This window comes from Pseudochaenichthys georgianus, chromosome 23 (assembly GCF_902827115.2).
Source record: "Pseudochaenichthys georgianus chromosome 23, fPseGeo1.2, whole genome shotgun sequence".
NCBI classification, from domain to species: Eukaryota; Metazoa; Chordata; class Actinopteri; order Perciformes; family Channichthyidae; genus Pseudochaenichthys; species Pseudochaenichthys georgianus.
The window spans coordinates 218,420-245,900 of NC_047525.1; the positions used below are offsets into that span (position 1 = coordinate 218,420).

A 27,481-nucleotide genomic window follows, 5' to 3' on the forward strand; every position below is an offset into this window, starting at 1 on the left:
CAAGCAGATAGCAGAGGAATGCACCAACATGACACTGCTGATGGCTGGGAAAAGCCGTTTGAAATATATAACGATATACATTGTATTGGAATCTCCCATTCCTCATGAGCACAGCCGATGGAGCTGATGCGTATGTAGGCAGTGAGTTGAGGTATAAAGCTCTGTAGAAGCTAGTAAGTTGACCTTGAGTGATTATTTTTAAAACAGTATGCTTTCTCTCTCGTGGGAATACCAAAAGGTGAGTACCTTTGATATCCGGCTTCTTTACACATCCTCTCTCCAGTATAGTGTTAGCTCTGAGTGTTAGAAACATGATCCTATTCACGGGAATGAATGAAACATTTTATTCAATCTAAACATAATTTAAATTTCAAACTACAAGTAGTTTGGGTATACAGGGGTGGACTGGTCATCTGTGTGTTCTCTCACATAACGGCCGCAGACGTTCATTTATAAATATGTATGTATGTATTCCTTTACAGTGCCGAAGGAGTGGCAGACTGGGGTGGTGGTTCCCCTTTTCAAAGAGGGGGGTCAGAGGGTGTGTGCCAATCACACGGCATCACACTACTCAGCCTCCCCGGGAAAGTTTACTCCAAGGTACTCGAAAGGAGGGTCAGGCCGATGGTCGAACCTCAGATTGAGGAGGAACAATGCGGATTCCGTCCTGGTCGTGGAACGACGGATCAGCTTTTTACTCTCACAAGGATCCTGGGAGGATCCAGGGAGTTACTGTGGGAGGTGCTGCGGGAGTATGGGGTGAGGGGTCTCTACTCAGGGCCATCCAATCTCTGTACTCCCAAAGCGAGAGCTGGGTCCGGGTCCTCGGCAGTAAGTCGGACCCTTTTCCGGTGAGGGTTGGCCTCCGCCAGGGCTGCGCTTTGTCACCAATCCTGTTTGTAATATACATGGATCGGATTTCGAGGCGTAGTCGTGGGGGAGGAGGTCTGCAGTTCGGTGGACTAAGGATTGCACCACTGCTTTTGCAGATGATGTGGTTCTGATGGCTTCATCGGTCTGCGACCTTCAGCACTCACTGGATCGGTTCACCACCGAGTGTGAAGCGGCTGGGATGAGGATCAGCACCTCCAAATCTGAGGCCATGGTTCTCAGCAGGAAACCGATGGACTGTCCACTCCAAGTAGGGAATGAGTCCTTACCCCAAGTGAAGGAGTTCAAGTATCTCGGGGTCTTGTTCTCGAGTGAGGGAACAATGGAGCGTGAGATGGGCCGGAGAATCGGAGCAGCGGGAGCGGTACTGCAGTCGCTTTACCGCACCGTTGTGACGAAAAGGGAGCTGAGCCGGAAGGCAAAGCTCTCTGTCTACCGGGCCATTTTCGTTCCTACCCTCACCTACGGTCATGAAGGATGGGTCATGACCGAAAGAACGAGATCGCGGATACAAGCGGCCGAGATGGGTTTTCTCCGCAGGGTGGCTGGTGTCTCCCTTAGGGATAAGGTGAGAAGTTCGGTCATCAGGGAGGGACTCGGAGTTGAGCCGCTCCTCCTTCGCGTCGAAAGGAGCCAGTTGAGGTGGTTCGGGCACCTAGTTAGGATGCCACCTGGGCGCCTCCCTAGGGAGGTGTTCCAGGCACGTCCAGCTGGGAAGAGACCTAGGGGTAGACCTAGGACCAGGTGGAGGGATTATATCTCTTCGCTGGCCTGGGAGCGCCTTGGGACCCCCCAGTCAGAGCTGGTTGATGTCGCCAGGGAAAAGAAAATGTGGGGCTCTCTGCTGGAACTGCTATCCCCGCGACCCGACCGCGGATAAGCGGGAGAAGATGGATGGATGGATGCTATTCCTTTAAACATCATTTAGGTTGCACACTGATAGGTGAAAAAGGATCCACGTGTAGTGCTGCCAGAGCGTACCACAAGAACACTCAATCATTTTGTTATGAGGAAAGATATTATTTGTGCTTCACAAGGGGCCCTACACATGTTCTTTCTACGTGTTCTACTCCACTGTTGTCTATGCTCAAGTGCCTATTGTTCAGAACCAGGGCCTTACAGCTGTGAGTAAAAAGCAGTTCAACTTTTCAAGTCAGAAATAGGCTGTGATACGCCCTGGTGACAAGACGTCGTCTTCATCAAAAGGCAGAATATGAAGTAATAAAGTAATAAAAGAGCATCTGATGTGTGTAGACTTCAATATGGTTACTGTAATAAACTGAGAGGGAAAATGTCTCTCCATTATCCTGCTGTCTGCCATGTATCTTTCTCTCACCAAAGACTGGTGCCTGGGGGAAATGCCTCCTGATGTGTTGTGCATGACAGTACAAACACAAGACTGGACACCATCATCTCTGCTTACACTCTCTGAATAAACCCATGTAGAGGGAGGGATGGAGCACTGCGATGCAATGACCAAATCATGGGAGATGTGCAGCATCAGTAGTTATTGTGTTATCAGTGGACAGGTGTAACCCAGATTACAGGAGACAGCCATGATTCGCATCTGATCCATCAGTGTGCGCTCACATGACTGTTGCCATGCCAATGCCTAGTAGCCTTGGCTACTCACTAGCTACCTTCCAGATATACTTGCCAGGCAATAAAGGCAACACATCCACTGCACTAATGGCAGCCAGATTGGGACTATTAGGTAGGTACCATCCAGCAGCTGCTATGCAAACACAAACGGCGGAGGAGTGGCCAAAGTCCTAAGGATGCTGCCAATAGTATTGTCATGGTCACAGTTTCCTACCTGGGCTCATGAGGGGAAACGTAGAGTAAAAGGAGAAAAAAAACAAAGATTTGAAACCAAAAGAGATCTGTGTTGTCCCTGCATTAGAGAGGTGTTCTGCTTACTACAGTCAGCGAGGTGAAGAAAGGTAACACATGAGAGGAAGAACACTTCCACCAGCTTTGTGAGTCCACCTAGTCTCGCACAGAGGTGCAAAGGGCAGGGTGTCTGCTCGGATGTTTTCTTGCCGGTCAAATGTCCGGAAATAATTTATTTTACCAATCAAACTATTAAGAGTGAATATCGGCCGATAATGACCGGCGGCCAATCGATCGTAGCATCCCTAATTATTACCGGACATCTTGACCGGCAGGTTTTGAATTTACCGTTTTTTTTATAAATGTTACCAGCTAAAAACCGGTAATTACCGGCTAACGGAAACCCTGGTACAGGGGGGAAAATTAGAAGGATAAGACAGTTTCAGAGAGGGAGTAAGGGGGCTACTGGAGGCAGACACAGAGAGAGGCAGGAAGAAGCACAGAGACAGAGAGAGAAAGACAAACAGAGAGACAGAGACAGACGCACAGAGCGACAGAGAGAGAGAGACGCACAGAGAGACAGAGAGAGAGAAAGAGAAAGACAAACAGAGAGACAGAGACAGACGCACAGAGCGACAGAGACAGAGAGAGAGAGAGAGAGACAGAGAGAGAGAAAGAGAAAGACAAACAGAGAGACAGAGACAGACGCACAGAGCGACAGAGACAGACAGAGAGAGACGCACAGAGAGACAGAGAGAGAGAAAGAGAAAGACAAACAGAGAGACAGAGACAGACGCACAGAGCGACAGAGACAGAGAGAGAGAGAGAGAGAGAAAAAGACGCACAGAGAGACAGAGAGAGACGCACAGAGACAGAGAGAGAGAAAGACAAACAGAGAGACAGAGAGAGACGCACAGAGACAGAGAGAGAGAAAGACAAACAGAGAGACAGAGACAGACGCACAGAGCGACAGAGAGAGACGCACAGAGAGACAGAGAGAGAGAAAGAGAAAGACAAACAGAGAGACAGAGACAGACGCACAGAGCGACAGAGAGAGAGAGAGAAAAAGACACACAGAGAGACAGAGCGACAGAGAGAGAGAGAGAGAGAGGAGCAGAGTGAGCGAGGCGGAGCGGCAGTATCTGATCTCCTCTGGCTCTGTGGATGCATCTTTCTTACTGTCCGGTGTTATCCTGAAGGGACTCGCTAACAAGCACCATTGAATGATGCAGCACGGTATCACACCTCAGTCACTCAGGGTTATCACCCGTGGGCTCCATGCAACCTTTGGGGATTGAGATCACAAAGCAGGGACGGAAAGGACCCCAATGGAGCCACCGCTCGCTGAGGAGTGGTCTCTTTCTAAAGGTAAGCCAACACAAGGCACAACGATGCACTTAACCTGTTGTTGCTGCTCTGATGGCACTGTGAAGTCATGCTGACATATATATAGAACAATTAGACCAAATGAGTGGCTGTCGAACAGCAAGAATATGGGTCTTCAGAAGAGTTAGCCGAGTGCACTGCCTTCCACAGAGACCAGTTCTCCTGTTGTGGAACAGCTCATGCAACACAAAGCGAATCCGAATGTGTAATGCCACCCACAGGACAGATTCATGGTGTAGAACATACAGCTAAAGAAGGGAGGAGCCAAGGCCATTTCAAAACACTGTGAAGACTTCACTGCAGCAGGCATTAAACAGGACATGAAGGCTTAGAGCTAGTGTACGGCTGCACTTAGGAATGATTATATTGTGGTTTATTATGTGATGAATATAAAATGTGAGAACATATTGGAAAAGAAACCCTCATCAGTTTTTTCATTTTAAAATGATATTTAATTTATAGAGTAATATCTGAAAAAGATATATTATACCTGGGGTGTTTCTGGAACCTGGTTGTTGATAGTTATACTGTAGGTGGTTGGCTGGTTGGGGGCCGTATACGTTTTGCAAAGTAAAGGATACATCTTTCAACCGGTCACCTTTATCTGCAGCTGCCTCATCTCCCTGTGTGTAGCCGTTGTTGATTTGAATCAACCGCTGTAAAATGTGTTGCGTGTTGCTTTTATTATTTGAATTACAATATGTTCTGTCAATAGAAAGTGCTAAGACAGCCGGCAGGAAACCAGTTTACTGTTTCCAGTGCTCCTTTATTGACCAGCACATGACAAGAACCATCAAAGATAAAAGGCAAGGGAAAAAACTGATTAAAAACAGAAACAGGTGTCCAATTAGCACACGAGGAGTCTGTCAGGGGATGATCAAATAATTAAAAAAAGGTGGGAGACGTGATGCAATATATATACACCGTGGGGGGGGGGCTCTGATTGTGACGTGCCAGGTTGATATGACTGACATATGACCTGCTTCTCCTTTGCAGGACCAGAGGTGGAATGTGTCTGAGAAGGGGCATGAGGAAAGGAGATGATGAAAATAAGTCATAACATGATTCACTATTCTTCTTATGCAGTTTGTGAATTTAAATGGAAATGAAGGCTGCGAATGTTCGAGAATCAAAGAATCAATCTTTTCAATTGTTCTCCAAGGATATGACCTACACACTGCTATCTGGGCTTCACTGCAACTCGCTGTGAAGGGTTTAACTGGGTCCAGAGGAGCAACTACACACACTATTCTTCTTGGAACTTTCTACCTGTATAGGACATGAGGACAACGTGTGGTGGAGCACCTGGGGACGTGTTGAGACACGTCCAGTACCTGAAGAGTGGAGAGAAGTGGAGACAGTAGGGTTGTCACTGGCATCATTTTCAAGAGGGAAGCGATTGAAGGCAAACGTCCAAGGCCCGGACAATGACAGAGCAATGCCTGAAAGGAAGCATTGATGAGAGTGCACTGCACTGATGTTGCCAGCCACATGTCCCCAACATAGCCCTCTGTGTTTCACAAACAGACTTGTCCCTTTGGCTGAGTGGTGTTACTATCCCCAAAGCAAAAACTCATGGAAGATTTGTTATCTTTATTGTCCGTCAAATCGAAATATGTTCAAAAGAGATTGTTGTAAATCAATTGGATCAAGTGAAGAGCCATCTTTTCACGTCAGAATATGGTGGGATGGTTTGACATGGCCTACACAGTTCCTTCTGGTCGCTTCGATTGCTGCTAAACTGTAGAGGACACTGTTGGGAGGCAGTGGTGAGTTTCCGCCCGATATCAAACCTATACTTAGTTCTTTTCAGTCCAAACCTTAGGGCAGGGGTGGCAAACTCAATTTCATCGCGGGCCACATCAGCATTATGGTTGCACTCAAAGGGCCGGTTGTAACTATATAAATATACATATATAAATACAAAATAGATATATAAAATAATGTGTTATATTACATTATTGCCTCTGAATTGGATTACTATCGGTTAAGGTAATAACTTAGTAATTATCTACGTCTGAAAGCAGAAGTCCAGGGTAAATAATTGCAACTCTCTTCAGTGTGCAAAACGAGATGCATTGTGGGACATGTAGTTTATGGGCAACCTGCTTCTGTAAAGTGCCATCTAACCGTATAATAAACGTATTATATTCTTTGCAAGCTCTTGTGGGCCACATAAAATGAAGTCGCGGGCCGGATTTGGCCCCCGGGCCTTGAGTTTGACTCCCCTGCCTTAGGGGAACCAAGGTTCATGAAAAAATAATATAGGATTCTTGCATTTGGTTTGTTCATACCATAACTCTCAAACGGCTTGTTTTCTGGTCAGATTATTCTTGTTTGTCAACCTGAGAGGGTTTAAGACAGTACAAACATATCTCTGTCATCTTGGCTAAGGGTGTCAGGAGGTTCAGAATGAACCTGTTCTTGTAGAATGTGTTATCCAACTACATCTGAAGGGAACTGTTGGCCTTTGAGAAGGAGAACAAAACGCCAAATCCTGTAAATGTACTCATTTCTGTACACTGGTACACAATGCCTGCGTTAAGGGGGTGGACCTTCACATTTAGTTTGACGCAGACCCCCAATGCCAATGTTTGAAAGGTGGCAAAGGGTTGCACAAATATTAGCCTTAGGCAATTAAAACAATATGCCACAAAACGACCTGCAAATGAGCATGTCCTGTTATATAGTACTTGACGTTGACAGCGTTCTAATATCAATATGGTCACAGAAAATAAAATGGTGATTGGTGTTTTTGTGCAAAATATAGCGAAGGTGTACAATGAGTAAAACACTTTGAAATCTGTTTAATGTTTGCGATAGCGGTGTTGTCACAGAAAACAGTTTCCCTCCAAATAGTATTTAAGCCTTCTGAAGAAATCACCAATGAGCCCTGAATCCCAATGATATCAGGGTGAGCTATATGCCAACACTCCTTACCAAGATACATACATGTCTGGTGACTTCATGAATTATAGTACTAAGAGTAGATTTCTTTTTTAAATATATTGTTATTATTGTTAATACATTTCATTTAGCTTTCATCTTTATCCAAAACGACTTAGGATAAATGCATTAACCATTAAGATACACTGAGAACAACTGCAGATGTATTCAATTCAAATAAGCCATACCATTGGAAGGGCTGGTGCATTGGCTTTACATGAGCTTCACTCTTTAGGTGTTGATATTTAAAAACAATGGTAGGATGTGAGGTGAATACCGTATTATCAGAAGCTCATTGCCAAGGCAGCACCAGCGTTAACTTCCCTGGTCCTGACAGTTTACCAAATCTCTGTTTTAAAACATGGAATGCCACATTTTTGGAATATTTGTTGAATACAGCTTTTGTCTGCCATCTGTTCTCCAGGCCTCTTCCTATTGCCAGGATAATGCACACACCCCCAGTGTGGTTCTCTGCAGACACCATGAGCAACATGACTGTGCTCGACACTGCTGCTGACCCCTATGACCTTGACATGACCTCAGACAAGGCCATTTACCCTGTCAGCTTCCAGGTAATGCTGCAGCCTCACATCTCAGATATTGATATCTTTAGAAAACTGGTGCATTTCCAGGTCATTGTAGGGTTGTGAACTTTGATTTATGATATTTTAACAAACCGTTTAAAAGATTTCCTGGTTAATAAAGTATGAATGATATTTTCCACATTACAATGAGCATGCACTATTATGACCAACATATAATTGAATGCCAACATGTTCTTTCTGTTGGTAGGTTTCTTTGACAGGCTTCCTAGTTCTGGAGATAGTTTTGGGCTTGAGCTCCAACCTGACTGTGCTTGTCCTCTACTGCATGAAACAGAACCTGATCAGCTCCGTCTCCAACATCATCACCATGAACCTGCATGTGGTGGATGTGTTGGTGAGTGCTGACCTCTATTTACATGTATCAGTTATGTTATTGCCAAAGGGATTTAACCTCAAGTGGTTGTTATATTAAGACTTCTGGAGCGACAGCAGTCTGCCGCCACTAGTTTATTGCTGATGGCATTGTCTGAGAGAACAATGCCATCAGAAATACATGTGTGGTAGCAGACTGCTCGAGAGGATCGATGGATCAATCAAAAATACTTAAAAACCCCAGGGGGAAATGTGTGTTGTGACAGTTGCACCATATCAAATGGAACGCTGGGAATGTTGATGATGCAAATATTGTTGATGAAAATGCAGAAAACACTTTATTGTCAGATATATCCTGCTGCAGGTAAGACCATCAGACCATAAGCAGCAGCCGTGTTTCCATTTAGCACATTCAACTACACTCCAGATATACCATTTGACTCCTATCTAATGCTGTTAGCTCGTCCATCCCATTAGCCGGTGATCCTGGGTTGCCCATGTTAAGACGGCGGAGACACAGCTTATATATCCTTTATGCATAAATCTGGTCGCAACTCTCCTCCTTCGTCTTTGTTTAGCCCTGCATCCTCTCTGTCCTCCTCCACATGTCAGTGGGGATAGCTGGTGTTTTAACCACTATGCTCGCCTGCTTTAGCGCGATTAGCTTCGCCCCGGTGTAAACAAGGCAACCATGGAGTTTCTGTGCAACAGCAGGAAATCAATGTCGAAGAAAACAAACAAATCTTTGTCCACAGAAATATTAGAGATGTCACACCGTAATTAGTTATTAATAAAAGTTACAAATAGAAACATAACGAGTAAGATAAAAAAAAGGCTAAAAGTTAATAGTACAAATTAGCAGGAGCATCTTCAACAGACTGCATGTCAGGATGGCGCATGCACACTAGAGCTGGAGGAGGTCTCTGCTCTGCTGAGGCTCCACGAGATACTGTAAGTTAGCTTGAGCAGCACACTACTCAACTTAGCTCTGTTCTCATTACTTTCAATTCAAATAGCTTTATTGGCTTTATTGTGGCATCACATTGCATCACAACAGCTTTGGTTCTAGTTATAACTGGTGCTAAACAAAATATATGAAAAAGAACGTAATGTGGGATATAACTTAAATCCCGTCTTGTTTCAGGTGTGTGTATGCTGTATCCCGCTGACAGCCGTGGTGGTGTTACTTCCTCTGGAGGCGGACACAGCCATGATCTGCTGTTTCCATGAGGCCTGCGTCTCGTTTGCCAGTGTAGCGACTGCGTCAACCATCCTGGCCATCACTGTGGACCGCTATGACATCTTAGTGCGGCCGGCCAACCGTGTGCTTACAATGGGCCGAGCTGTGGTTCTACTGGGATCCATCTGGGCTCTCTCCTTTTTCAGTTTCCTGGTTCCATTTATGGAAGTGGGATTCTTCATCAACTCTGACTCAGAGTTTGTGAACCAGACTGCAGTTGTCACAGTGTCTCATACTAACGAGTATTACACAGAGCTTGGTTTGTACTATCACCTACTAGCACAGATCCCTATATTCTTTTTTACAGCTTTAGTAATGCTAGTGACTTACTACAAGATCCTTCAGGCACTTAATATTCGCATTGGAACACGCTTTCAGCACAGCCTTCCTAAAAAGACGCAAAAGAGTAAAAACACTATCTCTTTGAGCACTGCGACTCAAGTCGAGTCAACAGACGCGTCACAGAGCAGCACAGGAGTCCGGGCAGGTGGGACTGCACCTTTGGGCATGCGAGCGTCAGTGTCCGTCATCATTGCAATAAGACGAGCAGTCAAGCGACATCGGGAGAGACGGGAGAGGCAGAGACGGGTCTTCAAGATGTCTCTTCTCATCATCTCCACCTTCTTACTTTGCTGGACTCCAATAACCGTGCTGAACACCATCCTTCTCAGCACTGGGCCCAGTGATTTAACTGTTTGCCTCCGCTTAGGCTTCCTGGTGATGGCCTATGGAACCACGATCTTTCACCCCCTCCTCTATGCCTTTACGCGACAGAAATTCCAAAAAGTTTTGAAAAGCAAGATGAAGAAGAGGATGGCGTCTGTGGTAGAAGCTGACCCTACACCCAACAATGTAGTCATCCATAACTCCTGGACTGACCCCAGGAGAAACAAGAAGGTCACCTTTAAGGACACGGAAGCCAGACAAAAGTGTCTATGCTCTCAGGATATTGAGTAATGGGATTAAAGTTAACTTGTCAATCATGTAAAGTAATTGGGAATTTACCTGTTAAACGGGCTTTTTTCACGGAACTGTGTTTGGGCTTCTTAGAATTTAATAAACTATGAATTCACTATTTTTACCGAAACAAAACAAGTCTCACAAGAAGTATCTAAATGAGCCGTGAGCGAGAAAATGCTAACGCACTTATCACAGAACTCTAGGTATAAATCGATCGATATACTTCTCGGATCTGCACAAACAAGCTTTGCTAGCAAGCTGAGATTCCACAGATTCTAGAAATATAAGTATCATCACTGAGCAATCAGAACTCGCGACAGGGGAAGCAAAACCAGACAACACACGCCGCAGCTTTAGGTAGCAAAACACGGAGATATGCTCACCATTCTGATCAAAAGTCGTGTTCAATGGCATTAAAACGAGAAAAAAAGCAGTTGAAGGTTAGTCCATAGGTTAATCCAATGTGTCTGTCACTTTGAAAACATTATTGATAATCCATCATTCCATTTTTATGTCAAAAACTGAGTTTTCATATTAGCTGCTAATGATAGCTTCCTGTTTTGGGTAGGCTAGGCATCACTCTCACTCTTTATTTGGTAACTGTGTGTGTGTGTATGTGGAACTTCTCCTCGATTCCATTGGCTCTAACGGTTAAAAAGAGATGTCAATCATCAGAATCGACCGAGGGGGGCCAGAGATAGGTCAAACCCACCCAAATGACCCCAGAAGTGGTTTTTGTGTGCTAAATCTCTCTAAAAGGTCAAATGTCACTTGTTTTGCATCAATCTTGATACAGGGTACTTATTATATGTTATAGTTTGGATTCCTAAAGCTTTTAGTCTACTATCCCATCATTCAAGGGTGGTTTTCACTATAAGTAATGTGGTTTTTTTGGACGGACATACATTTAAAATGTTTTACTATGTTCAATCTGAATTTACTTTAAAATAAAAAACATCTATATTGATTCTGACTCTTCTACATCCAACTCGCCCTTTACTGTGTATCTCTCACTGATTGGACGATGCAGCGCGTGCACTGATCTGATGCTTCTTGACATGAGAGCAGTTTCCCAGCGGAGTGAAGAAAACACATGAAACTCACGAGAGTCACTCCTCAGTTTATACCATATTTTGCTTCAATTCATGTTTCATTTAGTTACAAATATGTGATATATATCTGAACAACAAAGTGGTCAAAAATCATTTTATTCAGTTGTTGGAAACATTTTCATGATCGCTTTTTTCGTTTTACATTTTCATTTATTGTCATTTCCATTCAGTCAGTCATTAAGTGCTATTAAAATGTTAATGTGCTACATATCCACACAAACAAACAAAGTGGGCAATCCAATGAATGTTAATCTAACTGGGTTTTGATAGATAACATATCTCTTTTTCTTCTCTCAATTATTTAATTTCTATTGTGCACTCTAATCAATATTAATCAAACTATTGTTCGTTTATACATTTTAAGAATGGCGTTTATCTTTTTTGAGAATGAGTTCTTATTTTATTTTATTTATTGGGGTCTACAACAGATGATACACATGTCTGTCAGTAAATGTGTGGCGGGGGTGTTTGTGAAAACAACGGGGACAGAGCTGCTGTCAGACGAAGAGCTGTGCGGCGTCATCACAAACGGACGTCGCTTCACGTGACGCTCCGGAGCAGAGGCGCGGGAAGGTATTTTGAGTGGGGGTGCTGAGGTGCTGGACTCCAGTGAACACTATTACGGGCACTATAGAGCACGCACAAAAGCACTCCCCACACGCAAACACACAGTGCACCCGCGACTGTTACAATGAAGGCTCGATAATCAGCTCACGGCATATAGGCAGGGGTAAAGTGCTATTTTTTACGAGTGGAGAGCGGACCTCACCTCCTCTAGGGGGGTCTGGGGGGATGCTCCCCCGGGAAGATTTTTTTTAAATATTGAAGTTAAAAGCATCAATCTGGTGCACTTTGAGAGCAACATGAAGAGATCTATGGATACCTCTCTCAACACCCATATGAAACAGAACTGTAAGCAGATGTTCTTTTTCTTTATGGATATTTTACAAATCACTCCCCTTTCAAACTGTATTCTTGTTTTACTGCCATATAGTATTTCATAACTGTTTTTCCTTTATTCTCTTATTTGTTTTATAACTATAATGATCATATGAAGGTGTGCCGCGGAAATAATCTTTTGAATCATTTGTGACCAAACCGTTTGAGACCCACTGAGATAACTTAGACTAAAGTTAACTATCTAAACACTCAGAGAGTCCTTTAGCTCACCTGAGAGCTCTCCTCCAGCTTGTTGTGGAACCAACAGCTCCGTATGTCCGTTAGTGCAGCTAGCTAACCAGATGCTAACAACACGGTCCCTGCTGCTGGCACCAGTCCCTCTCTCTCTCTCCCTCTCTCTCCCTCTCTCACACACACTAAATGCGCTATTTCCGCACACACACACACACCTTATTTTTTTCTCCAAAAGTACCGTTAAAAGACCGGATCGATAAGCGGTATCGATAAAAGTAGTAGTACCGTTAAAACCTTAACGATACCCATCCCTAGGTGTAACGGTTCACAAACATTTAGGTTCGTACCTCGGTTTTTAGGCCACGGTTCGGTACGTTTTCAGTACAGCAGAAAAAATCATCACAAAACATAAAATATTTTTTATTTTATTATTATTAAACTGTGAATATTCACTTAAATAAATACAAAATATAATAAAATAAACATTAAGGTGTAGCATTTCGATGAACAGAAATAATCTGCACTGTACTAGTTTGACACTAGGACTTGCTTGCTTGTCATTTTCATGTTTTTTTTAAGAAAAATTAACTTGCTTGCCGAAAGGGCAGATCTGCTGGCACTAGCAATGTCTCCTGCTCTGGATAACACCCTCTCTAGGGACAGAGGTAGCAGATACAACCAGGTAGCGCTTTGCTAACATGGCAACATAAGGATATTTGGCGTTTGTAATAGCTTTGGCTCGATCTGAACTTTTTTTGAGTGGTGGAGTCTTAAATGCTAGCAGGGGAGCTCCGCACCCCCTGCCTGCCGCTAGGGGGTGCTGCAGCGCCCTCAGCACCCCCCTTCCCGCGCCCATGCTCTGGAGGAAAGGACGTCCCATTGCTCTAAAAACTCATTTCCCTGCTTCTCGTGGTTTCCTTGCGTCCCTCCATGCTTCCCTGATGGGAGGCATTAGACGCAGGGAAACGACGCAAGTGAGGGAAGCAAGGATTTCATTTAACCGACCTGAGACGGGGCCATAGTCATTTGTTCTGGGAATGTCATTTTTGAGCCTGAGACCTGACAAACAGGCTCAGGGTTTAACAGGTTAAAGGAATGTAACAGTCCATGGCACAAATAACTGGTGTTTAGATGAAGATTATGAGTATTGTTTAGGCAAAGAGAGAGATCGAAAATATTTTTGTAAAAACACAGGAAAAAATAATACAATGATGGAGAATATTGTATTCAACAAGTCTAACCAGCTAAATGCACATGTGCTCAATAACAATGTGGTCTGAGCAGTTTACCTAATGAACAATACATTTCTGAAAAGATGTGTTCCTTGAGATCAGAGGAATAAAAAGATAACGTGGACGCGTTACTTTAAAATAAAAAGTGAAACAATCGGCTGAATATGTGTGAGTTAAAGGATTGCATTTAAAGTTGTTTTTTTCCTCAGCACAAAAATGTTCCCTGAAGGGTACGAGCCATGATCGATGAGTGTAATGTGTTGCTATACACTTAAGAATTACATGGAGTATATGGAGCACTGCAGAAGTGCGTAGTGTTTTCTGGTTAGTGCATTATGAGACAAATGTTTATGTACAGTGATAGAGTACCTTGATATTGCTTGTCACCTCTTTGAATAAACAATTAAGAATCTGTATGCCTCTCAATGTAGATCCGGATACAGGGAGTACATCAGGCCAGAGGGGGAGATTAACACGTGAAATGTTGTTTCATCCCGACTTTCCCCAGTTTCGTCCTGTAGTGATTTATTTATTTATTCTGCGCTTGAAAACAATTGGATTTTCTTTTAAAAAGATATCTCTGTCCTCCGCTCGCAGGGCCACTAGGTGGCGATAAAGGTTATCAAGTAACCGCAGTTTGGGAAAATCTACAACTTTGAAGGAGTTTTACAAATCTCCAGTGTAAGGAATCTAAAACTTGTCTGTGTGTCCAGGCCACCAGTGTGAACCATAACACACACAGAGCAGCAAAGCCCTCTTGAAAAATGGTTGGAATTGTTTAACAACAAGCGACCTGGCACAGCAGAGACCAGAAGCAGACGCTGTACCACCTCAAGAGCTGCAGAACACTCAGGACGCTGACCCCATTTAAAAGGTCTTTGCAGTCAATGGAATATCACCCAAGCAGTGTGTGTGTGTGTGTGTGTGTGTGTGTGTGTGTGCGTGCGTACGTACGTGTGTGTGAAGAAGTGGTCACAGCCTAGCAGGCGTAGGCTGTTGAAAGCACTTGCCCTTCTGATCCCCTTCTGTCACACAATGCCTGTGATAACTAAGGGAAGTACTGCACAGATAGCTGGAGCGGTGGCATTCAATGCATCAATAGCACTATTTGTCAGCTGACACCAGAAGGTCACAAATTGTTCTGAACCTAGCCAGCAATTGTTGGACAAAACAAACTTATCATACACCTCCCAATAATGGCATAGTCAGTCTTAAATGTACCGTGAAATAGTTTAATCATGAATAACTGTGAAAGGGTGGTTTGCGAAAATATTTTTTATATGTTGTACCTTCTAGTCAAGGATTAAGGACTAGCAACAAAGATTCACATTATTTTCAGTAGCTAGCCATTTCAAGTGCTCCTTTCATTAAATATTTAACAGGCATCCAAGAATCTGAATAAATAAATAAGTATTTGATCCCCTGCAGACTTTGTAGGTTTGCCCACTTGCAAATAAATGAACAGTCTAAAATTGTAATGGTAGGTGTGTATAAACAGTGAGAGTAAGAATATCAAAAAGAAAATCCAGAAATTGACATTATATAAAAGATAAAAATGTATTTGCATTTAACTGTGGGAAATAAGTATTTGATCCCCTTGCAACAAACAAGGATTCTGGCTCCCACAGACCGGTTAAATAAGTTGTCTTCCTTTAAAAAAAGTACTCCTAATATCAACTTGTTACTTGTATAAAAGACACCTGTCCACCGAATCAACCAATCAGATTCCAACCTCTCCACCATGGGCAAGACCAAAGAGCTGTCTAAGGACCTCAGGGACTGTAGACCTGCACCAGGCTGGGACTGGCTACAAGACCATCAGAGAGCAGCTCGGTGAGGAGGAGACAACTGTTGGTGCCATTATTCAGAAGTGGAAGAAAGACACAATGAGCATCAGTCGCCCTCGGTCTGGGGCTCCACACAAGGTCTGGCCCGTGGGGTTTGATGGTCATGAGAACGGTGAGGGGTCAGCCAAGAACTACACAGGAGGAACTTGTTACTGATCTCAAGGCAGCTGGGTCCCCAAGAAAACTATTGGTAACACTACACCATAAAGGATCAAAGCCTGCAGCGCCTGAAGGCCCCCCTGCTCAAGAAGAACATGAGAGGCCCGTCTGAAGTGTGACAGTGAACATCTGAATGATTCAGAGAAGGCTTGGGAGAAGGTGATGTGGTCAGATGAGACCTTCGAGATCTTTGGCATCAACTCGACACGCCCTGTTTGGAGGAAGAGATGCTGACTATAGTCCCAGGACACCATCCCCCCGTCAGCATGGAGGTGGAGACATTATGCTTTGGGGGTTTCTCTGCTAAGGGGACAGGGGGACTTCCCTGCATCGAGGAGAGGATGTACGGGGCCGTACAGTCTTGGCCGATAGCCTCCTTCCCTCAGCCAGGACACTGCAATGGGTCGTGGAGGGGTCTTCCAGCAGGACAAGGACCCTGAACATGCGGCCAAGGCAACACAGGAGTGGCTAAAGAAGAAGCACATTGAGGTGATGGAGCCGGTCTCTGGACCTTAGTCCCATAGAAGATCTGTGGAGGGAGCTGAAGCTTCCAGATGCCCGGCATCAGCCTCAAAACCTGAAGGCTTTGGAGAGGGTCTTCAGAGAGGAGTGGACCAACATCCTTCCTGAGATGTGCACAGACCTGGAGTCCGACTAGAAGCGTCTGACCTCTGTGCGTCCAACAAGGGTTTCTCCACCAAGCACTAACGCATGTTCTGCAAGGGGATCAAATACTTATTTCCCACAGTTTAATGCAAATACATTTTTATCTTTTATATAATGTACATTTCTGGATTTTCTTCTTATTTGTAAGTGGGTACATTTACAAAATCTGCAGTGGATAAAATACTTATTTCCTCCACTGTATGTTTGTACTATACAGCAATGAGAAGCCTCCTATAGTCACATTATCATCAGATGAGCAAAGACCCTGCTTGGTACATTTGTTTTTCATGTTCCAATTAAAACATTTAATTTCGAATTAGCAATGACTTTTACAGCAAATAATATGCTTAAAAAACATGTGAACTGTTTGAAATTCGCTGGGTTTCTGCATTAGTTGGTCACAAAATGTAATCTGATCTTCATCAAGTTCATCAAGTATAGACAAATGTAATGTGCTTATGCTAAGTGAACCATTGGATTGAATAACCAGTTGAGTGGGTCACTGGGTGTGAAAGGCTCTCTTGAGAGAAAGCATCTGGAACCCGCCCTGGAACGCGGTCCAGGGCGGGTTCGGAGCTTGAGCCTGATAAGCACCCATTTTTCCTGTTCACACCGCAGAGGAGCCGGCTCTTTTTCCCGAAAACCGGTTCTTACCAAGCTCGAAAAAATTGTCGGTCTAGAAGCAAGAACCGTATACGTCACGCTTACGTCAGAGGGGGATTAACCTGAGCTAACAGTTAAAGGCGAGTACGGCAAATGAAAGTTGTAACAAGCAGTAGCTCTGAGCAAAGTGACTAGAACGCAACCACACACTTAGAAAAAAAACACACTTTATAAAGTCAGGCAACACTAACCAGGCTTCGTGTGATTCTGTTTATCTGTGCCTTACTTTGACCATCCGTTCGCTGTTATCGATCATTGTGGAGAGAGGCAGACGTGTTGTTTTGTATTATAGCAGCTATCGGATGGAATCAATATAGTAGAATCATAATGAAAAATACGCCGGTAAAATGTGCCTGTAGAAAACGGCTTATGCCACATTAGGATAGCAACAAGTAGTCAAGATAGTCAGTTTAGCTTCGGTTGCTATGCCAACATCACCCATTTTATACCAGAGAAACTTTCATAAAAGCGTTGTGATTAGGGGTGTAGCGGTATTCGGCACACGACGAATACGCCTTTGTTATGAGTGGGAAAAAAGTCTGTCACTCAGGGCAGTATCCACTACACTATATATAATCCAGGGGGCGGTATTGCACCTAAAAGCTGTTTACCAGCCGCCCTTAAACAACAAAGAACAAGAAGAAAACAACAAAACGAACAAAATACAAGAAGAAGAAAAGTTAGTAAGGCGATTTCCGATAACACACAGGAGCTAGAACCCACCTGCTTCTTTTAAATCAGCTGTGTGGGAACATGTCGGGTTCCCTGTGGACTACAACACCTGTTTATGTTTGGGTCAGATTTGTATGTTGACAATGTGGTTTTGAGTTAATTGTGTAACCTGTGGACGGTAAGCCTGTGTTGAGGGGCTATGGGTTCAAAAGGGACGGTGTTGGCGAAGATTCACTCGGGAGATTGTTGCAGTGAAGGCAACAGCCAGGATGTGTTCGGGAGATTGTTGCAGTGAAGGCAACAGCCAGGATGTGTTCGGGAGATTGTTGCAGTGAAGGCAACAGCCAGGATGTGTTCGGGAGATTGTTGCAGTGAAGGCAACAGCCAGGATGTGTTTATTCCATGAGTGATGGACGGCCTGGTTTGGTGACTTTTATTTGTTTGTTTAAGTTGTGCTGTTTTGCTTTTGTCAAACAGCATATATGTTTTTGTTGCTGTCATAAATAAAGTTTAGGTGCTTAATTCAACCGACAAAGCCTATGTTTCAAACGGACAAATAGAACCCCGTCACAGATGTATTGCTTGCTGGTACACTACAGCAACTGTTGTAGTTGTGTAGAAAGATAATTGTACCTTAAATAAAGATGCCTGTCCTTACCTAATTCGTTGAGGCTCTGTGCAGCCTTGGTGATCTCCCTGCTGCCCCCCTGCAGCTGGCCCTGCAGCCTCTTGCTGAGGTACAGGATCCGAATGATCCTCCGCAGCAGGTCACAGGCCACCTGGAGCAGGAAGAGATAGATGAGGAAACATGGTGAGATACGTGACGCAAGCTTCAACCCAATATCCAGGGCATAAGCAGTAAATATAGCTCCGATCAGAATGAAAGATTCATTATTATTGAATAATTTCGCTTTGTTTGATCAAGGAGCAGCACTTTGGTCAAATGGTTCTCTCCTCTTCTCAAAAACATAGTGTACATTTTAAGAAGACACTGAGCGATCTGGTTTGTCAGTAATGCTTGCTTCCAAAGCCAGGCAGAGCTACAAATACTACACTTTATGGTTGCTATGCCAATGCATAGCAATGGTAACCATGGAGATATTTCTGCTCTTTAACTACACCATGTTCGCACATATGTATCTGGAGGAAATACAGAATGTATTCATTTTGGGTAGACCAAGTTCAACAAAGATGGAAAGCAAGAAAAGGTTTATTGAGTTGTGCATGTGTAAAACCCTGAGAGAAGGACAGCCCACTGTAAAGAGGCTTGTTTGAGACACATTGCGGCTCGCCTCCAAAGTAGACGAGAGTAGCCGATCGCAGCCGGGGGAGGTGTCAAAAAGCTCGCCTGAAGTCGGACAGCTCCGAGTCGGCTTCTTCTTCTTCATCTTCTTCTTCGCATTCTTCTTCTTCTTCTCTCGGTTTTTTGGCGGATTGCAAACAACTTTAAGGTGCATACCGCCACCTCCGGAGTCGGCTTGACTCGGTTTGCATTTATAAAGAATGCACACATGTGTTGTGTCGTTAATGTCAGATATGTACTAAGTAAATACATTTGTTCCTGCTCAAGATTAGATTCAACTTTATTGTTATTGCCCATATTACAGGAGACAACGAAATGCAGTTTAGCTTCTAACCAGGTGCAACAAGCAGTGAAGTGGAAAGTAATGTACACAATCTACAGAATGAATTGAATGATGAATAAACAGTGTGTATTAATACACTAGATATCAGCCTGAGAGCAGTATGAACAGTGTGTATTAATACACTAGATATCAGCCTGAGAGCAGTATGAACAGTGTGTATTAATACACTAGATATCAGCCTGAGAGCAGTATGAACAGTGTGTATTAATACACTAGATATCAGCCTGTGAGCAGTATGAACAGTGTGTATTAATACACTAGATATCAGCCTGAGAGCAGTATGAACAGTGTGTATTAATACACTAGATATCAGCCTGAGAGCAGTATGAACAGTGTGTATTAATACACTAGATATCAGCCTGAGAGCAGTATGAACAGTGTGTATTAATACACTAGATATCAGCCTGAGAGCAGTATGAACAGTGTGTATTAATACACTAGATATCAGCCTGAGAGCAGTATGAACAGTGTGTATTAATACACTAGATATCAGCCTGAGAGCAGTATGAACAGTGTGTATTAATACACTAGATATCAGCCTGAGAGCAGTATGAACAGTGTGTATTAATACACTAGATATCAGCCTGAGAGCAGTATGAACAGTGTGTATTAATACACTAGATATCAGCCTGAGAGCAGTATGAACAGTGTGTATTAATACACTAGATATCAGCCTGAGAGCAGTATGAACAGTGTGTATTAATACACTAGATATCAGCCTGAGAGCAGTATGAACAGTGTGTATTAATACACTAGATATCAGCCTGAGAGCAGTATGAACAGTGTGTATTAATACACTAGATATCAGCCTGAGAGCAGTATGAACAGTGTGTATTAATACACTAGATATCAGCCTGAGAGCAGTATGAACAGTGTGTATTAATACACTAGATATCAGCCTGAGAGCAGTATGAACAGTGTGTATTAATACACTAGATATCAGCCTGAGAGCAGTATGAACAGTGTGTATTAATACACTAGATATCAGCCTGAGAGCAGTATGAACAGTGTGTATTAATACACTAGATATCAGCCTGAGAGCAGTATGAACAGTGTGTATTAATACACTAGATATCAGCCTGAGAGCAGTATGAACAGTGTGTATTAATACACTAGATATCAGCCTGAGAGCAGTATGAACAGTGTGTATTAATACACTAGATATCAGCCTGAGAGCAGTATGAACAGTGTGTATTAATACACTAGATATCAGCCTGAGAGCAGTATGAACAGTGTGTATTAATACACTAGATATCAGCCTGAGAGCAGTATGAACAGTGTGTATTAATACACTAGATATCAGCCTGAGAGCAGTATGAACAGTGTGTATTAATACACTAGATATCAGCCTGAGAGCAGTATGAACAGTGTGTATTAATACACTAGATATCAGCCTGAGAGCAGTATGAACAGTGTGTATTAATACACTAGATATCAGCCTGAGAGCAGTATGAACAGTGTGTATTAATACACTAGATATCAGCCTGAGAGCAGTATGAACAGTGTGTATTAATACACTAGATATCAGCCTGAGAGCAGTATGAACAGTGTGTATTAATACACTAGATATCAGCCTGAGAGCAGTATGAACAGTGTGTATTAATACACTAGATATCAGCCTGAGAGCAGTATGAACAGTGTGTATTAATACACTAGATATCAGCCTGAGAGCAGTATGAACAGTGTGTATTAATACACTAGATATCAGCCTGAGAGCAGTATGAACAGTGTGTATTAATACACTAGATATCAGCCTGAGAGCAGTATGAACAGTGTGTATTAATACACTAGATATCAGCCTGAGAGCAGTATGAACAGTGTGTATTAATACACTAGATATCAGCCTGAGAGCAGTATGAACAGTGTGTATTAATACACTAGATATCAGCCTGAGAGCAGTATGAACAGTGTGTATTAATACACTAGATATCAGCCTGAGAGCAGTATGAACAGTGTGTATTAATACACTAGATATCAGCCTGAGAGCAGTATGAACAGTGTGTATTAATACACTAGATATCAGCCTGAGAGCAGTATGAACAGTGTGTATTAATACACTAGATATCAGCCTGAGAGCAGTATGAACAGTGTGTATTAATACACTAGATATCAGCCTGAGAGCAGTATGAACAGTGTGTATTAATACACTAGATATCAGCCTGAGAGCAGTATGAACAGTGTGTATTAATACACTAGATATCAGCCTGAGAGCAGTATGAACAGTGTGTATTAATACACTAGATATCAGCCTGAGAGCAGTATGAACAGTGTGTATTAATACACTAGATATCAGCCTGAGAGCAGTATGAACAGTGTGTATTAATACACTAGATATCAGCCTGAGAGCAGTATGAACAGTGTGTATTAATACACTAGATATCAGCCTGAGAGCAGTATGAACAGTGTGTATTAATACACTAGATATCAGCCTGAGAGCAGTATGAACAGTGTGTATTAATACACTAGATATCAGCCTGAGAGCAGTATGAACAGTGTGTATTAATACACTAGATATCAGCCTGAGAGCAGTATGAACAGTGTGTATTAATACACTAGATATCAGCCTGAGAGCAGTATGAACAGTGTGTATTAATACACTAGATATCAGCCTGAGAGCAGTATGAACAGTGTGTATTAATACACTAGATATCAGCCTGAGAGCAGTATGAACAGTGTGTATTAATACACTAGATATCAGCCTGAGAGCAGTATGAACAGTGTGTATTAATACACTAGATATCAGCCTGAGAGCAGTATGAACAGTGTGTATTAATACACTAGATATCAGCCTGTGAGCAGTATGAACAGTGTGTATTAATACACTAGATATCAGCCTGAGAGCAGTATGAACAGTGTGTATTAATACACTAGATATCAGCCTGAGAGCAGTATGAACAGTGTGTATTAATACACTAGATATCAGCCTGAGAGCAGTATGAACAGTGTGTATTAATACACTAGATATCAGCCTGAGAGCAGTATGAACAGTGTGTATTAATACACTAGATATCAGCCTGAGAGCAGTATGAACAGTGTGTATGAATACACTAGATATCAGCCTGAGAGCAGTATGAACAGTGTGTATTAATACACTAGATATCAGCCTGAGAGCAGTATGAACAGTGTGTATTAATACACTAGATATCAGCCTGAGAGCAGTATGAACAGTGTGTATTAATACACTAGATATCAGGCTGATGAGCAGTATGAACAGTGTGTATTAATACACTAGATATCAGCCTGAGAGCAGTATGAACAGTGTGTATTAATACACTAGATATCAGCCTGAGAGCAGTATGAACAGTGTGTATTAATACACTAGATATCAGGCTGATGAGCAGTATGAACAGTGTGTATTAATACACTAGATATCAGCCTGAGAGCAGTATGAACAGTGTGTATTAATACACTAGATATCAGCCTGAGAGCAGTATGAACAGTGTGTATTAATACACTAGATATCAGCCTGTGAGCAGTATGAACAGTGTGTATTAATACACTAGATATCAGCCTGAGAGCAGTATGAACAGTGTGTATTAATACACTAGATATCAGCCTGAGAGCAGTATGAACAGTGTGTATTAATACACTAGATATCAGCCTGAGAGCAGTATGAACAGTGTGTATTAATACACTAGATATCAGCCTGAGAGCAGTATGAACAGTGTGTATTAATACACTAGATATCAGCCTGAGAGCAGTATGAACAGTGTGTATGAATACACTAGATATCAGCCTGAGAGCAGTATGAACAGTGTGTATTAATACACTAGATATCAGCCTGAGAGCAGTATGAACAGTGTGTATTAATACACTAGATATCAGCCTGTAGAGCAGTATGAACAGTGTGTATTAATACACTAGATATCAGCCTGAGAGCAGTATGAACAGTGTGTATTAATACACTAGATATCAGCCTGTAGAGCAGTATGAACAGTGTGTATTAATACACTAGATATCAGCCTGAGAGCAGTATGAACAGTGTGTATGAATACACTAGATATCAGCCTGAGAGCAGTATGAACAGTGTGTATTAATACACTAGATATCAGCCTGTGAGCAGTATGAACAGTGTGTATGAATACACTAGATATCAGCCTGAGAGCAGTATGAACAGTGTGTATTAATACACTAGATATCAGCCTGAGAGCAGTATGAACAGTGTGTATTAATACACTAGATATCAGCCTGTGAGCAGTATGAACAGTGTGTATTAATACACTAGATATCAGCCTGAGAGCAGTATGAACAGTGTGTATTAATACACTAGATATCAGCCTGAGAGCAGTATGAACAGTGTGTATTAATACACTAGATATCAGCCTGTGAGCAGTATGAACAGTGTGTATTAATACACTAGATATCAGCCTGAGAGCAGTATGAACAGTGTGTATTAATACACTAGATATCAGCCTGAGAGCAGTATGAACAGTGTGTATGAATACACTAGGTATCAGCCTGAGAGCAGTATGAACAGTGTGTATTAATACACTAGATATCAGCCTGAGAGCAGTATGAACAGTGTGTATTAATACACTAGATATCAGCCTGTGAGCAGTATGAACAGTGTGTATTAATATGCTAGATATCAGCTTGTGAGCAATATGAACAGTGTGTATGAATACACTAGATATCAGCCTGAGAGCAGTATGAACAGTGTGTATTAATACACTAGATATCAGCCTGTGAGCAGTATGAACAGTGTGTATGAATACACTAGATATCAGCCTGAGAGCAGTATGAACAGTGTGTATTAATACACTAGATATCAGCCTGAGAGCAGTATGAACAGTGTGTATGAATATGCTAAGATATATACAGTATGAAAACGGTAAGCAGTATAGTATAAAATATATAGATATTAATTTCATGATGATAAACATTGTGGAACAATGATGAAAAATGGGAATGGATGTGGCGACGTAAAACTGACACAAAACAACAACAAACTGTTGCCAGCCAATGGGAGAGCTTCATCAGCAGCACGTGGTAAAACCCACCAATGAGCGCTCAGCTCGAGATACCAGCGAGCCGTTTCCCATCAAGCATTTCGCTTCCGCAGCTCGTGGAGAGCAACTGCGCCAACTCGCCTCGCTCTCAAGGCTGCGGGCGTCTTTGTCCCGCGAGATTTCAACGTCTCATGTGGGCGAGCCTCCAGAGCAAGTCGGACAAAATGACTACCCATCATGCAACGCACGAGCAAGACGTTGATCGCAACTGCGCAGGTCTGCGCAGGTCTTGCTGGTCTCAAACAAGCCTACTAACTGACTGCAAGAAGGATGTAAGTTTAATGATAGGTGGTTAGAGGAGGGGGGGAGGATAAGCTGGAGAAGAAGGAGAAGGAGGAAGAGGATGAACAGAGGTGTATCTAGGGGGTGAGGGCCTCTGTGATTCTGTGTCGAAAACCAGTCAGTATCTGGTGTGAGGGGTAGGATTAGGGTTAGGGGTAGGTTCATGTTGTGAATCGAGTGGCCCATGGTGGTGGTGGGGTTATGGTATGGGCAGGTGTATGTTATGGACGACGAACACAGGCCACTCGATAAATTAAAAAGAATCTGTTGAAATGTCATGTTTTTTGTTTAATTTTGCATCGAATATTTCCAAAATGCCCAGCTTAACTTCCCATGGAAACTTTCCGGAAATTTACCGGAAATGTTCCGCCCCTTTGCAACCCTAGTGACTGGTAGTGTCAGTGTACACATTGGAGGGGAAGCTCCTTATTGGCTGTGTCTTTCGCACCGAGACCATCATAACAAAGAGGGAAACACTCATTTGTTTGAGCAGGTCAGCCGGCAGACCCTGGATGTTGCTGCCGGTGAGTGTTGTACTTGTATTGCCATGAGATGAAGCTCACTCATTCAAAGCGTTTGGTGCTCATGATAAGTCAAACAAAGGTACGGTACAGAGCAATACACAGGCAGGATATCGTTGACACTGAAACAATGAAAAATCGCTGGTTGCGTTTTTTTATGAAAGGCTGAGAGGAAGAGCTCCCTGACGCTCTGCTGGCCTCTTTCAAGAGAAGGCGCGATGTGGACACAGGGCCAGATTCAAACAGCATCACCATGCAGTGTGTGTGGGAGTTACCTGCAGTCTGGCCAGCTGGGTGATCCTGGCCACAATCTTGTTGTACGGGTCAACAATCTTCGTCCTTATCCTGAAGAGATTTGCAACGTTTCATTAGGAACCAGAGAGTTGCTCATAAAAGCATCACCGCACAAATCCTGAAGCATCTTTGCGTATCTCGAAAAGTAATATATAAAAATGATATGTATAATCTTTATGAACCTGTCATCTGAGACTTGTTATCAGCGGACCACAATTGTTTCAGATTGCATCAAAAAGTTATTTTCAGCTGTTTTGTGGGAGGGTAAATGAATCATTATTAAACATTTGATTCATTTATCACTATAAAACAATTACCTAATAAGACAAACCTAAACAAATAAGATAATGAGTTTAGAAAAATAGCATCACCTGTTAACAATGAGTAATTAAGGCTGAAGATGGGCATTCTCTGTAACACTCAAACATCTGTTAAAGATGTTGGTGGAGGCTGGCTTTTGAGCGGTTGAACAAGCGCTGTTTAGTGAGTTACGTTCGGGGGACAGGCAACAATGGAAGAGGTGCTGCTGATATTGTAATTGATTTCTATCACTATTACAAAGTTAAAACGTAATCCAACATATTTAATCACTGTTGCTTTACTGTGTGCTTTGTGATTCTTTATTGTCCTCTTAGAAGAGACTATGACCCATTTAGGTTCAAACTTAAATTAGACATCAAAGGCCTTAGTTTCTTCACTGGATTGTGTTCCGCCAAGAGATAATAGAGGAAGCGTTTGTTATATACTGCGATAAGTCAACACTAATCTAGAATGATATCATGTCCATGCCCAGTGAAGAGGACCCGTGCAGAATGGAGACCGTGGCTGTAAGCCGTGTGAGCCACAGGAAGCACGTTACCTGTCCACAGCCGCCTGCAGAGCACTGATCCTGGTCTGCATCATCTGAAGGACCCCTGGAAACAAGACTTGCTGTCAGTACAGTACCTTTGAGAGGTCCCCTGTTATCCTGTTTTCCATCTATATATCACAGGTCTCACATGTACACACAACATGTCTCTGGCTCCAAACACCAAACAGCATTACCCATAATCCCCTCTGTTTCAGCCCTGTTTCTCTGTCTGTTACTTTAGATGAAAATAATGTTGGGACACATGTTGATGTAGAAGAGACATGGAGAAGAGGGGACACATGTTGATGTAGAAGAGACATGGAGAAGAGGGGACACATGTTGATGTAGAAGAGACATGGAGAAGAGGGGACACATGTTGATGTAGAAGAGACATGGAGAAGAGGGGACACATGTTGATGTAGAAGAGACATGGAGAAGAGGGGACACATGTTGATGTAGAAGAGACATGGAGAAGAGGGGACACATGTTGATGTAGAAGAGACATGGAGAAGAGGGGACACATGTTGATGTAGAAGAGACATGGAGAAGAGGGGACACATGTTGATGTAGAAGAGACATGGAGAAGAGGGGACACATGTTGATGTAGAAGAGACGTGAAGAAGAGGGGACACATGTTGATGTAGAAGAGACATGAAGAAGAGGGGACACATGTTGATGTAGAAGAGACATGGAGAAGAGGGGACACATGTTGATGTAGAAGAGACATGGAGAAGAGGGGACACATGTTGATGTAGAAGAGACATGAAGAAGAGGGGACACATGTTGATGTAGAAGAGACGTGAAGAAGAGGGGACACATGTTGATGTAGAAGAGACATGAAGAAGAGGGGACACATGTTGATGTAGAAGAGACATGGAGAAGAGGGGACACATGTTGATGTAGAAGAGACATGGAGAAGAGGGGACACATGTTGATGTAGAAGAGACATGGAGAAGAGGGGACACATGTTGATGTAGAAGAGACATGGAGAAGAGGGGACACATGTTGATGTAGAAGAGACATGGAGAAGAGGGGACACATGTTGATGTAGAAGAGACATGGAGAAGAGGGGACACATGTTGATGTAGAAGAGACATGAAGAAGAGGGGACACATGTTGATGTAGAAGAGACATGGAGAAGAGGGGACACATGTTGATGTAGAAGAGACATGGAGAAGAGGGGACACATGTTGATGTAGAAGAGACATGGAGAAGAGGGGA

General features: G+C 42.9%; 2 protein-coding genes across 3 annotated transcripts in view; one reads left to right on the forward strand and one right to left on the reverse strand.

Annotated features, from left to right (window-relative positions):
* cog5 (component of oligomeric golgi complex 5) overlaps positions 1 to 27,481 on the reverse strand; it is a 76,843-nt gene that overhangs the window by 30,974 nt on the left and 18,388 nt on the right. Inside the window, exons 4-6 of the mRNA XM_034075274.2 lie at positions 26,270 to 26,324; positions 25,392 to 25,461; positions 18,317 to 18,437 (exon numbers count right to left, since the gene is read on the reverse strand). Of these exons, the coding sequence (XP_033931165.1) occupies positions 18,317 to 18,437; positions 25,392 to 25,461; positions 26,270 to 26,324 (246 nt within the window). The remainder of the gene's footprint in view (positions 1 to 18,316; positions 18,438 to 25,391; positions 25,462 to 26,269; positions 26,325 to 27,481) is intronic.
* LOC117439367 (G-protein coupled receptor 22-like) lies at positions 3,628 to 11,140 on the forward strand. 2 transcript variants are annotated; one of them, XM_034075276.2, is made up of 5 exons: positions 3,629 to 4,092; positions 5,107 to 5,879; positions 7,481 to 7,628; positions 7,849 to 7,995; positions 9,118 to 11,140. In XM_034075276.2, exons 3-5 carry the CDS (start codon positions 7,503 to 7,505, stop codon positions 10,168 to 10,170), a joined length of 1,326 nt encoding a protein of 441 aa, XP_033931167.1. In that variant the 5' UTR covers positions 3,629 to 4,092; positions 5,107 to 5,879; positions 7,481 to 7,502; the 3' UTR covers positions 10,171 to 11,140. The 2 variants fall into 2 exon arrangements, with proteins under 2 accessions (XP_033931168.1, XP_033931167.1); XM_034075277.2 differs by lacking the exon at positions 5,107 to 5,879 and having other exon boundaries at positions 3,628 to 4,092.

Bases quoted from the DNA above. Each gene is read 5' to 3' on its own strand.
- LOC117439367 (XM_034075277.2), top strand. From the start codon at position 7,503: ATGCACACACCCCCAGTGTGGTTCTCTGCAGACACCATGAGCAACATG. The intron at 7,629-7,848 runs GTAATGCTGCAG...TTCTGTTGGTAG, and splicing joins TTTACCCTGTCAGCTTCCAG to GTTTCTTTGACAGGCTTCCT. The intron at 7,996-9,117 runs GTGAGTGCTGAC...GTCTTGTTTCAG, and splicing joins TGCATGTGGTGGATGTGTTG to GTGTGTGTATGCTGTATCCC.